The 17,237-nt window shown below is 33.2% G+C and overlaps 2 protein-coding genes across 2 annotated transcripts; one reads left to right on the forward strand and one right to left on the reverse strand.

Annotated features, from left to right (window-relative positions):
* Positions 1–47: 47 nt before the first annotated feature.
* Positions 48–6,746, forward strand: LOC125870980 (cellulose synthase A catalytic subunit 4 [UDP-forming]). Its single transcript, XM_049551536.1, has 11 exons — positions 48–155; positions 308–524; positions 911–1,014; positions 2,230–2,296; positions 2,413–2,563; positions 3,389–4,001; positions 4,260–4,523; positions 4,620–4,832; positions 4,917–5,435; positions 5,529–5,879; positions 5,963–6,746. The coding sequence occupies exons 1-11, from the start codon at positions 96–98 to the stop codon at positions 6,542–6,544; spliced, it is 3,141 nt and encodes a 1,046-aa protein (XP_049407493.1). The 5' UTR covers positions 48–95; the 3' UTR covers positions 6,545–6,746.
* LOC125870978 (MDIS1-interacting receptor like kinase 2-like) lies at positions 6,680–10,745 on the reverse strand. Its single transcript, XM_049551535.1, has 2 exons — positions 7,348–10,745; positions 6,680–7,243 (listed from the first exon to the last, which is right to left on the reverse strand). Exons 1-2 carry the CDS (start codon positions 10,640–10,642, stop codon positions 6,879–6,881), a joined length of 3,660 nt encoding a protein of 1,219 aa, XP_049407492.1. The 5' UTR covers positions 10,643–10,745; the 3' UTR covers positions 6,680–6,878.
* Positions 10,746–17,237: the final 6,492 nt, after the last annotated feature.

A 17,237-nucleotide genomic window follows, 5' to 3' on the forward strand; every position in this document is an offset into this window, starting at 1 on the left:
AGGTGAAAAATCTCAAACTCCCACCAAAAACTACATATTCTCTTCTTAATATTAATACGCTCATTTTGCCTTTGTGCCAATATCCATCTAACACCATGGCTGTTGCTGGTTCACATTCTCGGAGTGAACTTCATGTTTTTCATACAGGAGACGATGTACGTCTCTCTTATTTTACATGACACTTTCTACACGTTCTGAAGTCTTTCATTTTCTATTAAATTTCATGTTCAGTCAAACACAAACGGATAATTTTTGCTTTGCTTAGGCTTTCTTGCTTGCTAACGATTATTTTTTTGTGTATATATAGCAACGACCTCCAACAGAAACGTCAAAAGAGTTTGTCGTTACGTTGAAGAAGATATGCAAGATTTGTAGAGATGAGATTGAAGTTAAGGAAAATGGAGAGGTATTTGTTGCTTGTGGGGAGTGTGGATTTCCAGTTTGTAGGCCATGTTATGAGTATGAAAGGAGTGAAGGGAATCAGGCTTGTCCTCAGTGTCATACTCGATATAAACGTCATAAAGGTACATTGCCCCCTCTCACTTATAGTAATCTATCTATGCAAGAAAAAATAGAATAATAACTCGCTATAACAAGTTAAATTGTACGATAAATTGTTTATATGTTGTGTGTATGTACAATCATTTCTCCTTTGAAATACATGCTAGCTTATGTATTTTGAGATATGTTTGTAAGATGATAGATGATACGAGGAAATAAGATCTTTTTTCCTCTTACGATTTGAATAGAAGAAAATGACCTTTTCAGACTGTTAAAAATGAATCTCTCTTATTAAAAAGTCATAATGTGAAGGGCTAAAAAATCATTTCTGCCGTGGTATATATATATATATATACATTGTTGAATTTCTTGAACTTAAAAGTGATTGTTAATTGTGGAATATTGGCAGGGTGTCCTAGAGTTGTAGGTGATGATGAAGATGATATTCATGATGATTTTGAACAAGAATTTCAGATTAAGAATCATCATGCTTCTCCCAACCACCACCAATCGGTTAGTAATTCATTTCTATTTCCAACAACCTACTAAAAGTATTAATACTATACTAATTACCAAAAATAATCTTTAACAACAATTTTTATCGGCTATTAGCACTCTTTGTAAATGTCTCTAAAGCCTATAGCAAGATTGGATCTAGTTTCAATTAGCTAATGTCGATAAAAGCTTTAGCACTCTTTGTTAATATGTATATTCAATACCGCTAAAAACTATTTTTGTTGTAGTAATGTAATTAGCTACAACATGGTGCTATCCCATAGAACTAGAGATAATTAACTTGCCTTGAATTATCATGTCTATCAAATTCTCGGAAGAAAATAAAAAAAATAACTATTATCATGCCGCATAATCTTCATTGGTACTGGCAAAATCAATTTATAAAATTGCAACTAAATATCTACTTTTTTATACTATATATATATATATATATATATATATATATATATTTATACATATAATACACATAAATACTTATACACTGCATATTGAATCGAGTTATATTGATTGTGTATACTTTGTTCATGTTGGTAAACTAGACGAACAAAATGTACTTCAGAAATTGAAGATGTTCGCAGCAATTATGTAAATTTGGAATAATAGTAGTAATTATTTAGTAGAACTATCTAATTATACAAACATTACCATATTTACTAATTTTCTCTATAATTATTTAAACTAAATTACATATTATCTCATTAATTAATAATTTCATAACACATTTCAAGTCAGATACACCTAAATACGTGTGTTTTTGTGAAACTATCAAATACATTTAAAATTACAAATACATAGGGAGAGAGGTAAGCAAAATAGGAGGGAGGTGAGCAGAGAGTTGGTGTATCGCATATACATATGAAACACATTAGATACATGTGAATCACACTACATATATATGTGATATCATATAATGAAATACAGATACACAAGGAAAGAAACGCGCGAGAGAGTTGGTGTATCTTACATACATGTGAATCCGCTTAGATACAGTGTACACTGAAACAAATTTACAACTTATTTTGACCTATAAGAGATACATGTATCTCGACAAGATAGATACATGTATTTGAGGACCAAAATCTGACACGAATGGTAATTTCAAAAACATATGACAAGAAATGTAATTAGCCTTAACTAGTGAGATTTGGGTTGTTTGCCGCCCAAATGCTGTCTTTCATTTGAACTGAAAGCAAGTTGTATTATGTTTGACAGGAGAATGGAGAGTATAATCACAACACCAATGGTGGTGGTGCTTTTAATCAATCAGTTGTTGGAAGCGGTACAGCTATATCGATCTCTATTACTTAATTTCCAAATGAGTAATTGTTGCACTTTATATATATGTGTCACTCAAAGTCATGATTTTGTTTTATTTCAATGGAAAATCACTTACAGTTGCTGGGAAGGAATTGGAGGATGAGCAGAAAGAAAGTTATGGTGATGCAGAATGGAAGGAAAGAGTTGAGAAATGGAAGAATCGTCAAGAAAAGAGAGGTCTTGTTAATAATGGTGGAAATGATCAACCTGATGAAGATGATGACTTTCTGTATGTACTCTTTCTTTTCACTTAACATCTTGTTTACCCTCGGTGTAATCCCACGAGTGATGTTTGGGAGGGTAAGATATACCACACCTTAACACTACCTTTGTGGGCCGGGGTAGATTTACTATTTCTGATAGACCCTTAGCTTAGAAGTGGAATTTAATAACTTGGTTTAGAAGGGGAATTCAACATGATATATACACCTCAAGTGAGGTTTGGGTGGGTAAGATATACCACACCTTACCCCTACTAGATTTGCTTTTTAGATAGACCTTTGACTTAGAAGGGGAATTTAACATGTTATTTGACATATATTCTTAGTAGTGGACGGAAATATTGATAAGTTTGTTTGATTATTCAAGCTAATTCCCGCCTCTCTTTGATAGTGTTGAAGTTATATCGTCGCTAATATGAGAAGATTTTATGTGAGGAATCATCGAGAAAACAACATAGAAGGAAAAGGAAAACATGCTATAGAGATACTTTAAATTTATAACAAATCAGTCAACCTGGTCTTTGGATTTGTTCATAACGATCAAATTATATCTGGTCTTGTTTCCACCTTCTCCTCATTCTCCTTACAACTTTTAAATATTGGATTTTCGGTTATATATCGTCTGTCACTTGTAGTTATGTATCACTCAGTGACTGACTGGTATAGTTAAATAATTTGAACACTTCTACATATAATATTATTAACAAAATGAATCAGATACTACAATGTTTCAACATGAAATGAGTGTGTATGAATTGAAACAGATCAAGTTTAAGCATATAAAACTTGCAGTATATTTCAATATTATAACCACTTAACTGATTTCCAAGCAGTTTGGCTGAAGCTCGGCAACCACTCTGGCGAAAAGTTCCACTTCCATCAAGTTTAATCAGTCCATATCGGATAGTCATTATCCTCAGGCTTGTAATTCTTGGATTCTTTTTCCATTTCCGGATCTTAACACCAGCCTATGATGCCTATCCATTATGGATTATCTCTGTTATATGTGAAATATGGTTTGCATTATCATGGATACTCGATCAGTTCCCCAAATGGTCACCAATAAACCGTGAAACTTATTTAGATCGATTGACATTGAGGTTTGAACGTGAAGGCGAGCCTAATCGATTAGCCCCAGTGGATGTGTTTGTGAGTACTGTTGATCCTCTTAAGGAGCCTCCTATTATCACTGCAAACACTGTTCTGTCAATCTTGGCTGTTGATTATCCTGTCGAGAAGGTTAGCTGTTATGTATCAGATGACGGTGCTTCCATGCTGTTGTTCGATTCATTAGCAGAAACAGCTGAATTTGCCAGGAGATGGGTGCCATTTTGTAAGAAATATAGTGTAGAGCCTAGAGCACCTGATTTCTACTTCAACGAAAAGATTGATTACTTGAAAGATAAAGTTCAGCCTACCTTTGTCAAGGATCGCAGGGCCATGAAGGTATGTATCTATTACTTCCTTCGTCTCATGTTATACGACTATATCAGAGGAGATGCAGTGCCTAAAATGTTGACTGAATCATATCAAGGTTTAAAAAGAAGTTGTAGAAGGAATCGTGTCGAACATTTTAGGACGTGCCCAAAGTAAAGAATGTCATATAAGTTGGGATAGAAGGAGTATCATTTATCGGGTGCTTAAGATACTTTGGCTTAAAATAAGATTTTTTCTGCAAATTGAAAACTCACTCTCTTGTGGCAGAGAGAATATGAAGAATTCAAAGTAAGAATTAATGCATTAGTAGCAAAAGCTCAGAAAAAACCAGAAGAAGGCTGGGTAATGCAAGATGGAACTCCGTGGCCCGGTAACAACACCAGAGACCATCCTGGTATGATTCAAGTTTATCTTGGTAGTGAAGGTGCACTTGACATTGAAGGTAAGGAGCTACCTCGCCTTGTCTATGTTTCCCGTGAGAAACGACCGGGCTATCAACACCACAAGAAAGCTGGTGCCATGAATGCTTTGGTTAGTAATTAGTATATTAGTTTCTGGTTTGCTTCCTTGACATTCTATTAAGTCCTTTTCTTAATGTCATGTAATTTGTGCTGTTTTGCTAAATAGGTTCGAGTCGCTGCAGTCCTGACGAATGCACCATTTATGTTGAACTTGGATTGTGATCACTACCTTAACAACAGCAAGGCAGTTAGAGAAGCCATGTGCTTTTTAATGGACCCACAAATTGGAAAGAAGCTATGCTATGTCCAATTTCCCCAGAGATTTGATGGTATTGATCGCCACGATCGATATGCCAATCGGAATGTTGTCTTTTTTGATGTAAGTTGATCTATATATACAGCAATGTGTTGACAAAGGATTTATTCCCGGTATTAATATGCTTTTTTCCCTTCATGGTGGCAGATCAACATGAAAGGCCTGGATGGAATTCAAGGACCAGTTTATGTTGGAACAGGTACTGTCTTTAACAGGCAGGCGTTATACGGCTATGATCCACCTGTTTCAGAGAAGCGTCAAAAGATGACATGTGATTGCTGGCCCAGTTGCTGTTGTGGCGGTTCAAGAAAGTCCAAGTCCAAGTCCAAGAAGAAGAGCATCAAGGCCTTACTTGGACTTGGAGGACTATACAGCAAGAAAAAGAAAACAATGAATGGAAAGAACTACACTAGGAAGCCATCTGGACCTGTCTTTGATCTTGAGGAAATTGAAGAAGGCCTTGAAGGATATGATGAGCTTGAGAAGTCGTCTCTCATGTCCCAAAAGAACTTTGAGAAACGATTCGGGCAGTCCCCCGTTTTCATAGCTTCCACACTTAAGGAAGATGGTGGACTTCCTGAAGGGACAAACCCAACAACACTCATAAAAGAAGCTATTCATGTTATTAGCTGTGGGTATGAAGAGAAAACTGACTGGGGCAAAGAGGTTAGCATTATATTTCATGAATAAATTATGAGTTATGGGTGTTCGCTTAGCTAACTTCTAATAAATTGGTTTTCATTTTTCTTGTTTTGACAGATTGGATGGATTTATGGTTCTGTCACAGAGGACATTTTGACTGGATTCAAGATGCATTGCAGAGGATGGAGATCGGTTTATTGCTGTCCGAAGAGAGCCGCTTTTAAGGGATCAGCACCAATCAATCTATCAGATAGATTGCACCAAGTCCTGAGATGGGCTCTTGGTTCTGTCGAAATCTTCATGAGTCGTCATTGTCCCCTTTGGTATGCCTGGGGTGGAAAACTCAAGTGGTTGGAAAGGCTAGCATACATTAACACTATTGTTTACCCATTCACTTCCATTGCTCTGCTAGCTTACTGCACCCTTCCAGCTGTATGCCTTCTCACTGGAAAATTTATCGTCCCCACAGTAAGTGAACTGAAGTAATTTGGTTCAGTAATATAAAGATTTGATTTAGATTTTATAAATCAAAATCCATGTTTGTTTTGTAGCTTAACAACTTTGCAAGCATTTGGTTCATGGCTCTCTTTATCTCCATCATAGCCACAAGTGTACTCGAGCTGCGATGGAGTGGAGTAAGCATTGAGGCCTGGTGGCGTAATGAGCAATTTTGGGTCATCGGTGGTGTTTCAGCACATTTGTTTGCAGTTTTCCAAGGCCTTCTTAAAGTTCTTGCTGGTGTAGACACAAACTTCACTGTAACATCAAAAGCAGCTGATGATGCTGAATTTGGGGAGCTTTACCTCTTCAAATGGACCACACTTCTCATCCCACCAACCACTCTGATCATCTTGAATATGGTTGGTGTTGTAGCTGGTGTTTCGGATGCCATCAACAATGGTTACGGTTCATGGGGTCCTCTCTTCGGAAAGTTATTTTTCGCCTTTTGGGTTATTGTGCATCTCTATCCTTTCCTAAAGGGATTGATGGGCAGGCAGAACAGGACTCCCACCATTGTGGTCCTCTGGTCAATCCTTCTTGCTTCAATCTTCTCACTCGTTTGGGTTAGAATAGACCCATTCCTACCAAAGCAGAAGGGACCTATACTCAAGCAGTGTGGAGTGGAATGCTAAGTACCATGCCTGGTATCTGTGTGATGTATTCTTTGCCAAATTTTTGTTAGGTTGCTATTTTTATTGCAAATGAACACATTGTATCTTTCTGCAAGTGTTTTGCCTAGCAATAAAGTGAAAGCTAGGATAAGGGCATTGTGCAACTTTGTAACATTCATACTTGTCCAAATTAATATACCAACTTTGTAGCATTCATGATTAACAGGATGATATTATTTCTTTCTTTCTAGGGAAAAGTGCTTCTAAAACATACTAATTTGAATAGATCCATTACAGCACTAAAACTCTACAGCCTGTACATTTCACACCTGTGCATGAGGGCCCTATCTTCTCATTATTTCTGAAAACTTATTAGTTTGCTCATTTCTATTGTCCCCAATGGCTGTGGAAGGAAAGGCAAAGTCTGAACAGACAATTCTTGTGCTACAGAACGCATGGTTGGTCGCGATTCAGGAGTGGTACGTGTACATGCCAAGGCAATCGTGATCACAAAAACCACTGCCTCTGCCAGGTGGCCGGTGGGAGGTGGAAGTCTTTGGTCAAGAACATCCTTCAAAAGTATTTCTGGAGACAATGTTGTTGATGCTGATAATGAAGTTAAAAGCTCCCCTGGATGCCTTCCCATCATAGTCTCCATCGCTACGACTCCAAAACTATAGACATCACACTTTTCTGTAACATGCATGGTAAGTGCAAGCTCTGCACAAGAAGAAAGACACAATATTATTGAAGTATCCTTCCAATGGATATACTACTTAATCAACAGAAATATGGATGCATTAGGTAATGAGTATGTAGCATACCTGGTGCCATATAGCCATAAGAACCAGCAACTGTGGTCCAATTTGATGAGTCTGAAGCTAACAACTTTGCTGTGCCAAAGTCAGAGAGTCGTGGCTCGAATTCTGATTCAAGCAAAATGTTATTCAATGATACATCACGGTGAACAATGGGCGGAGAGCAGTCATGATGCAAGTAAGCGAGTGCATGAGCTATTCCTTGCACAATTTTCACTCTTGTACCCCATCCAAGTTCCAATCCCATCTCATTGTCATATAGAACTTTCCCCAGGCTACCTCTTTCTATATACTCATAAACCAAGTACATGCACCCATTCTTGGAACAGTAACCAAAGAGCTTAATTATATTCCTGTGTCTCACCTCTGTCAAAGTTCTAATCTCATTCTCAAAGCTTCGACGATTAGTCAATGGAATGTCACTTGAGTCTGACATGTTGAGTCTTTTGACTGCAACAATCTGCCCAGAGGGCAAAACAGCTTTATAGACACTTCCAAAGCCTCCTCTTCCAATGCAGTTCTTTTCACTGAAATCTTCAGTAGCTTTCACTATGTCACCAAATGTAAACTTCCCTTCTCTTTCCCAAATCAGAGATTCTGTATTTTCATGTATCTGGCTAGCTTTGATCTCCTCATCATATTGCTTAGCCTTCCTTCGAGACACAAGACATGCAACAAACAGGATTGCCAAAAGTATGAGGCTGACCACTGGTACAAGTACCCCAATGAGGATCTTTTGATTATTATTTCTGGACTTGTCATTTCGGGTATCCAAATTACATGAGGATAATCCTTCTACATTTCCACACAAACCAGAGTTGCCAAGAAAAGAACTAGCGGATGCTCCTTGAAATACTCCATCGGTTGGGATTGGTCCAGAAAATTCATTGTAGGAAAAATCCATCTCCTGAAGACTGATCATCTGAGCTAATGCTGGAGGAATTCTACCTGAGAGGTTGTTATGTGAGAGGTTGAGATGCATTAATGAGGTGAGCTTGGCAAAGTTTTGTGGAATGGTTCCCGTTAGCGAATTGCTACTTAGGTCCAAAAGAATACTCAACTGCATCAAATTGCCAAGGTCAGATGGAATGCCACCTGATAATGAATTGTTGCCAAGATTCAAGCTCAACAGGCTCTCACACTTCCCAAGATCTACTGGTATGTTACCACTTAACTTGTTTGTCGACAAATCAAGATACTGGAGCTTAGTTAAATTGCCAACAGACTGAGGGATGCCTCCAGTAAGATTGTTTTTGCTCAAGCTGAGATTGTACAGCAGGTCTAACCTTCCCAGTTCAGAAGGAATTTCACCAGTCAATTCATTTCCTTCCAAAGCTAACACGCGCAACGCTCTCAGGTTCCCTAGCTCAGCTGGGATTACACCAGAAAATTTGTTTCCATCCATTCTTAGACTTGTGAGATTTTCACATTTCCCCCAGTCAGGTGAGAGTTCACCTGAAAGTTGGTTGTCACTAAGAGAAAGGAAAACAAGTTTCGGGTGCACTCCAAATGCATCTGAAAGATTACCAGATAAATTGTTGCCTTCAAGCCGTACTCGTCTTAGCAGTGTGCAGTTCTTCAAGCAATCTGGTAACTTCCCACTGAATTTGTTCCCATTTATCGTCAACTCCTCAACATTCGGGCTACACAATCCAGCAGGTAGTTCACCAGTGAAGCTGTTATTTGCAAAGCTGACACTTGACAATTGAGGACTGTTCTTTCCAAAGTCCTTAGGGACAATGCCTGAGAAATCATTAGTATATACAGAAAGAATCTTCAGCTCACTGAGGTCAGAAATGCTGTCCGGCAGCTCACCACTTAGTCGGTTGGTGTTGATGTCGATGGTTACAAGGGATATCAATTTTCCAATCTCAGGAGGAATGGTTCCACTCAGATTGTTGCGAAAAAGTTGCAACGTCTTTAGATTGGTCAGATTTCCAATGGTTGGAGGTATTATTCCTGAAAGCTGGTTATCAGAAAAGTCTAATTCCAACAAGTTTTGCAAGTTCCCAATCTGATAGGGAATGGAACCAGTGAAATTGTTATGATAGAGGTAAAGATATACAAGGTTTGTCAATTGACTGGTTTCGGGTGGGATTTTCCCTGTAAACATATTGTTTTGAAGCTGCAAAGATGTCAACTCAGTCCAATTGGTGATGAAATTTGATGAGATTTCACCAGAAAGACTATTATCAGACAACCCCACATCAGATAACTTAGTAAGAGAGGAGAATGATGGAGGCAATGACCCTTGCAGGTCATTTTCTGCTAGAGCTAAGAGAGTGAGTTTAGTACAAAAACCAAGCTCAGAAGGAATAGTTGAATTCAAATCGTTCTTTCGAAGATCCAACTGTTGAAGATTTATGAGTCTACCTATAGAAGATGGAATCTTTCCTTCAAATGAATTGTTGAAAAGTACAAGAACTTCAAGACTAGTAATCAAGCCAATTTCATCAGGAATTAAACCAGAAAACATGTTAACACCTAGCTGAAGTTCTTTTAACTTAGACAACTTAGTAAAACTTGGTGACAATGAACCTTGAAATGAATTAGATGAAAGATTAAATCTTTCAAGGTTGATCAAGTTGGTAAATACTGTTTCAGGAATCGAACCATTGAAATGATTTATCGATAAATCAAGATATGTTAGATTATGACAACGAAGTACGAATTCAGGGAATTCTAACCTCAGTTCATTATAACCAAAGCTTAGATACGTCAACACAGGCATATTTTTCATCTTCAACCAATCAGGAGTTTCTAAGAAATTTGATCCAAGATCCAAGTGCATTACCTTCTGCAGATTGCTAATCTGATACGGAATCACACCTTCGATATTGTTGTTATAAAAACTTAGATACTCAAGTTGATTCAATTTTCCAATCTCTTCAGGTATGACACCTGATAAGATATTGTTACTCAGGTCCAAGAAAGTAAGCAATGAGGCATTGCCAATACTCGAAGGTATCGATCCACTGAAGTTATTTCCATTAAGATTGAAATTCACGAGACTCGGAAATGAAGTGAAATCAAGGTGATCAAGTGAGCCTGAGAGGGCTGCATCAGAAAGATTGATCTCAGAAATTGTTCCACCATCATTACACACAATAAATGTCCAATTGCACAAGTTTTCGAGATTCGAAATGGACCATGAGTCCAAGAAAGAAGTAGAAGGTAAATTTCTCTTCCATTTGACAAGAGATTCAGCTTCTGTTCTTGCTGAAGATGTGATACTTAATGGAAGTGAAAAAAGAAGTAGCACATACAAAATGTAAACTAAGGTAGTATGAAATGTTGTCATGTGTAATATTTGGTTTTCAAGAAGAATTAATACAACATTTTTGTGCTTTTATAGATGAAAGGGTTGTCAATATATAAGTGGAGAACAAAAAGGGAGTATATATATTAGTACTGGAAAAGCAAACATAAAAGTTTTAGAAAAACAGAGAAGAAAAAAAGGCAAAGATGTATTATACCACCAAAGGATGTGGTACATTACCCTGAGCTATGGTGCAGTGGTGAGACTGCTTCACCCTTAACTAGAGGTTTTGGGTTCAGACCCTGATTATAGAGAAAATCTTGTTGGAGCGCCACCCCAGCCTTGCAGTGTGCAATTCGGATTTTGTCGGAGCTCCAATGTAGGCTCCGAACACCAGGTAGAAAACAAAAAAAAATGTGGTTCAATGGATGGAGCAGCTCATCGCTTAATCAGAGGTTTGATATGGAAACGTCCTTATTAGGAAGCAATTTCCCTCTGAACGGGGCCCTACACAGCACGAATTTGAAATAGTTAAACTTCAATGCAAATACGGAATACCAGGTGGAAAACTAAGAAAATAAAATAAAATGTTGTAGTTTTTGTAGTTGGAATACAGAGCTTAATAGTCCAATAGGATGTGACAAAAACACGGTTTCAACTCATTAATAATCTTGAAGTTTTTTGTCAAAACTATATGTCAACTTGACATATAATGAATAAAAGATTGAGTGGTGAACAATTTAGTAGGATAAGTATATTAAAAAAAAAAAACTTTGGTTCAAAACCAATATTAAAGAAAAATGAAATCAAGTCAATGATTATTTTTTTGTTTACTTCAACATGTGATAGTGTGAAAACTGACGAAAACGTTTACTGAATATTTTTATTAAATTGTTGATTCCGTGACACCAATAAACAAACCAACAAACAAAAAAAATCTTGAAATAATTGTACATCCAGAATGAGGATTTTCATTTATCAAGAGGGTTTAAATATAAGAAGAATTAAATACATAAAGAAGTCAATCGAATTCCCTCTGTCGAAAAATTGTACTATCAAATAAGTGTATAAATGAACTTTTTTTTTATTATTATTATATATATGACCTATTGAATCTCTTTTTTTTAACACATAAGTGAAAGATTCTAAATTTTTAATACTAACAAAGAAAGTTAAAAAATTACTTTACATCACAAAATTTTTAAATCCTAAGTGTGAATTTTAATATTTTCTTAATTCCTCTTGTATAAAAATGACGTTACAATAAATGTTTGTTTGTATATGTAGTAGCTGGATGATTGACCTTTCATAGGTCAGTCAACAAGTTAAAATTTGAAAAATCTTTTATTGGAAAATACAGGTTTTCAAAAGGACATACATGAGCTGGTTGGGGGTCAAAATTGATGGCTATATTTAATATATACATTTAAATGTTCAACTACTCTTTATTCCTACCTTGATTTTCTCTTATGAAGTTTTTTATTATTTCAACGAGAATTTATTTTTTATCATGTATTTTTTTTAGTGTGTTGGTTTAATAGCAAATTATCGAGTGGAAAAATTATGTTCTATAATATCAATTTGTCATTGATTTACAGTGGGAAAACTTTGTTTCTAGTAATGAAACCAAAGAGAACTATTAGGAATCGTTTGACATGTAGAATAGATATAATAATTCCGGAAAAAAATTGGAATTAAATTTTTCTCATTTTTGGGGTAAGATATCAGTTAATTTCAAAACTATTTTATTTCAGCATTTATATTATATAATAAAATTATTATTTCATATGAAGGGTGAGACAAAACAATTTCATAAAATATTATTATTTATCGACCCGTTACGGTCGAAAAAAGTCACTATTGGCTGATTGATAAGGATATTGACTAACTTTATTTATACTAATTAAAAAATGAAATGGTACTAGTCTTTAACTACGTAATTATTATATGACTTAGTGAAATGGCACGATTTTGCTTTAACTAAATCATGTCTACCTTAATATTTAATACTTAGCTTGTAGAAAATGTACAATAAAAATATAAAATATTAGTTAATGTTAAATGTGTCACTTATAGTGATGTTTCCTATTTTTCTTTGACATAATTCAGTGACAATGGATTAAAAAATATATAGTAAATATCAAGATCGAGCTTGCTTTTTTAAGAATTTTTTTTTTCACTAGATCTCATAATTAGTGGTGTCATGGAATAAACATAATAAAATAAAATGTCAATTGCTATTGATTGATTGTTGAAATCACTTTTGTGGATAAACCATTAAAGAAATTAAGTATTAAATAAAATAATTGTTGTTAGTTTTTGGTGCTCCCAATATCAAATCAGCTGCCATTTTTAGCGGTCAGAGTTACACTGCGTATAATTAACCTAGATGTTATTTTCACGTGAATTTAATAAATTTTTATGTAGAACATAAATTTATATGTAAATATTTATTGTAATTATAGTAAATTACTAAATATAAATTTATAACTTTCAAATTTAAATCTGAATCTACAGCATCTATTCTTCTTCAACCTGATTTGCTTTTATTGCCTATGATGTGATGCATCCTTTGATACTATATTTCGAACAATTGCATAAAAATGATAAATAATCGAATTGTTAAATGGACAAGTTGGATTGAATTTGAATAAAATAAAAATAAAATAGGTTAAATTAATAAATTAATAAGTTAATGATCTGCTCAAAAATTACTTTAGCTGAATAAACTAAGAAACTATTTGGATTGACTTGCCAAAATAATTTTAAAGCACTTTTACAGTATTTCAGTAAAATTAAAAAGTGTTTGAACACTTATTTTTAAGCCTAAATAATAAAAATAAACTATAAGTTATAGTCATAAGCTATAGCATCCAATCAGGCTCTAAATAGCGGATCATAATCTAACCAGCTTAATTTTTATTAAGTTTTGATTTATTTATTGTACTTTTCTTATTGAACTAGCTATTGTTTGCAGGTAATACTGACACCAAAATGATGCTAGCTCAATATTACTAGTAATATTTTTTCGTTGCCAAAACTTAATATTAAATTTGGTTTAGAAAATAAATATTCTTAGTGTAATCTTTTTAACTTTAGAAAAATCTTAATTGACTAGTTGACTAGATCATGAACTTTATGAAAAAAATCACGTGACAATGTATATTTAATCCCAATATTAATTCAATGTATATATATATATACACAGTAAATCAATTCTTTTCAAAACTTAGATGTATACACATACGTCATTTTCAAAAAGTAAACACAAATTAAGTTTTCAAATCAACACCAAAGAAAATAAGTGATAATAAAGTCAAAGCATTCAAATGGAAAATATGGGCTAATTGAAAAACTAGTTCCCACATTTGAAAAATGTGTCATTGTCTCAACTCTCAATTGATGGCGAATGAAGTTATTTGAACTTGAGTCTTGACTATAAAAATTTTTTTGGTATAAAGTATTTTTTCTAAATTTAACCTATGCAATATGAATTTAGAATAATTGAATTTTAATGTGAATATTGGACATCGAGTGAAAAATCAAAAAACTTTTGTAAAAGTAAACATATGCACTCAAAGTTGAAACTTGCATATTATTTGTCTTTGAAAGTTTTCAATCTTTAAAACAAAATATTTATCAACCTCAATCATAAAAATATATGTCTAAGCTATCCTTTAAATATTTTTGAATTCATCATTACTTAAAAGGTCAATAAATTTTTGAAAATAGGTGAATGGAGTTCTTATTATTATTTTTAAATCAGAAAAGTCACTTATAATTTTTTCACCGAAAAAATAACTTTTTTTTCTGTTGTACCGTAAAATCATTTATCTTTCATTATTTCTAAAAAAAATTACTCAAGTCGAAAAGTGATATATTGGATCATTTTAATGATGTGAAGCTGACGCCTATTCTTTTTTGAGTAAATTCTTGGCAATATAATGGTATTTGAAATACGTCATAATTTTGTTTAAGTGATTATACCATCAACAATTGTAATCTATTTGTGAATCTATTGCCATTTTTGTGGCGCGTAAATAAGGTTTTCTCATTTTCCTAGTACCTAGTACTCCACTTATATTATTCAAAAAATAAATGATGTAGTGCATTTTCTGTTCCTCTTGATAAGACATCACCATAGTCCCATTTTCACAAATAAATAAATAAATCATATTAGTGAAGAAAATAATGAGTGGGACAAATNAAATCAACACCAAAGAAAATAAGTGATAATAAAGTCAAATCATTCAAATGGAAAATATGGGCTAATTGAAAAACTAGTTCCCACATTTGAAAAATGTGTCATTGTCTAAACTCTCAATTGACGGCGAATGAAGTTATTTGAATTTGAGTCTTGACTATAAAATTTTATTTGGTATAAAGTGTTTTTTCTAAATTTAACCTATACAATATGAATTTAGAATAATCGAATTTCAATGTGAATATTAGACATCGAGTGAAAAATCAAAAAACTTTTGTAAAAGTAAACGTATGCACTCAAAGTTGAAACTTGCATATTATTTGTCTTTGAAAGTTTTCACTCTTTAAAACAAAATATTTATCAACCTCAATCATAAAAATATATGTCTAAGCTATCCTTTAAATATTTTTGAATTCATCATTACTTAAAAGGTCAATAAATTATTGAAAATAGGTGAATGGAGTTCTTTTTTTTTTTAAATCAGAAAAGTCACTTATAATTTTTTCACCGAAAAAATAACTTTTTTTTCTGTTGTACCGTAAAATTATTTATCTTTCATTATTTCTAAAAAAAATTACTCAAGTCGAAAAGTGATATATTGGGTCATTTTAATGATGTGAAGCTGACGCCTATTCTTTTTTGAGTAAATTCTTGGCAATATAATGGTATTTGAAATACGTCATAATTTTGTTTAAGTGATTATACCATCAACAATTGTAATCTATTTGTGAATCTATTGCCATTTTTGTGGCGCGTAAATAAGGTTTTCTCATTTTCCTAGTACCTAGTACCTAGTACCTAGTACTCCACTTATATTATTCAAAAAATAAATGATGTAGTGCATTTTCTGTTCCTCTTGATAAGACATCACCATAGTCCCATTTTCACAAATAAATAAATAAATCATATTAGTGAAGAAAATAATGAGTGGGACAAATTAATTGTTAATTTATCATGATTAAGCTACTTAGCTAAAATAAGTTGTTCGGACTTAATCTATGCATCAAATCAGGTTAATTTATCATGATTAAGTAACAAATTTCATAGCACACATGCCATGCATGTATTATTTTGATGCAGGCATCAAGTTTAAATAAATATTTTTATCTTCGAGCATGTGGTGTAGGTAATGCTAACACTAAAATCAAGATAATGCCAACTTAGTCTTGAAACTTTTCCATATTTAGTAACCTTATCTAAACAGAACATCATCATTTTTAAAAACTAATAAAATTCAAAATCAAACGTTAAATAATTACGCTCTTCCTCCTTCTTCTTATATTAGTTGTTTATATATATTAAAAATAGCTATCCAAATATTTATCAATCACAAAATTAAGATAAAATCAATTAGGTTAATTTTATTTTATCCTTATAATTAATTAAGAATAAGTAAAACTATCCTTTTTGCTTTATAATTTGAACAACTAATATAAGGATGCCACGCAATCAAAAAAAATTAAAATAGTTTCCCACTTTGGAAATATGTGCCACCATCTCATGATATAAGATTTGAATTTATAGACGACTAACCAAATTTGGTCAAAGTAAACGTTGTTATTTAAAAGTTAAAACTTGGTTTTTTGCAAGTTAGAATAAGGCCATGAATAAATTGGAGAAGGGTTAAAAATGTTCCTGATGAATTATGTGAAATTGAACAAAGATATCATTAGTTAATTGTTTGGTCTAAATATGCCCAGTGTCACTAGTTTGGTTCTAAAATACCCCTAATTAGTCAAAAATATCATTTTCCCAAATAAATATTGTATTTTGTTTGTTTTAAAACATATTTTTATAATATTTTATTAGCAAATGTCTATCCTAATTCAATTCAAAATAGATTATGAAATACAAATATTTTTAAATTTATTAGTTTTTTTAATCGTTATCAAAATGAAATTAATGATAGGGTTACTATGATCTTATATATATAAGACTTATATTATCGTTAAACAGATACATGTAGTTATTCTGTTTTAGTTGATAAAATGAAATTAAGAAAAAAAAAAGAATATCTCCTATTTATTTGTTCAAGTGATTTTAAAAGAAAAGAAACAAGAATAGATCTTTTAAAAGTAATAATTTTTATTAGGAATAAAATGTGTTTAGAAAGAAAGAGAAATAATATGTTTATTAAGAAAAATAACATTTTTGATCCATTAAGTTCAACAAATATATTTTTGGACCAAACTATTAGCAGTAGAGACATTTTTGAACCAAACTATTAGTGATATGGATATTTTTAGATCAAACTATTAACAATGGTTCACATAGTTCAAAGATATTTTTAACCTTTTCTGCTGAATAAATAAGGGTTAGTATGGACCAAGTACCAACCATAAAAGCTTTGTGGGCTCTGAAAGCATCCCAAAAAAGTGTGTTATCTTAAAACTACTTGTTAGAATCAAACAAAAGCACCAGAATTGTCATCCA

Source organism: Solanum stenotomum, chromosome 7 (assembly GCF_019186545.1).
Source record: "Solanum stenotomum isolate F172 chromosome 7, ASM1918654v1, whole genome shotgun sequence".
NCBI classification, from domain to species: Eukaryota; Viridiplantae; Streptophyta; class Magnoliopsida; order Solanales; family Solanaceae; genus Solanum; species Solanum stenotomum.

What these genes read in the sequence shown, in the direction of transcription:
- LOC125870980 (XM_049551536.1), top strand. Translation starts at nt 96, where the DNA reads ATGGCTGTTGCTGGTTCACATTCTCGGAGTGAACTTCATGTTTTTCAT. An exon ending in TCAATCAGTTGTTGGAAGCG is followed by an intron (nt 2,297 to 2,412) that starts GTACAGCTATAT and finishes AATCACTTACAG; the next exon opens with TTGCTGGGAAGGAATTGGAG. An exon ending in GGAATGTTGTCTTTTTTGAT is followed by an intron (nt 4,833 to 4,916) that starts GTAAGTTGATCT and finishes TCATGGTGGCAG; the next exon opens with ATCAACATGAAAGGCCTGGA.
- LOC125870978 (XM_049551535.1), bottom strand. Translation starts at nt 10,642, where the DNA reads ATGACAACATTTCATACTACCTTAGTTTACATTTTGTATGTGCTACTT. An exon ending in TTATGGCTATATGGCACCAG is followed by an intron (nt 7,244 to 7,347) that starts GTATGCTACATA and finishes CTTCTTGTGCAG; the next exon opens with AGCTTGCACTTACCATGCAT.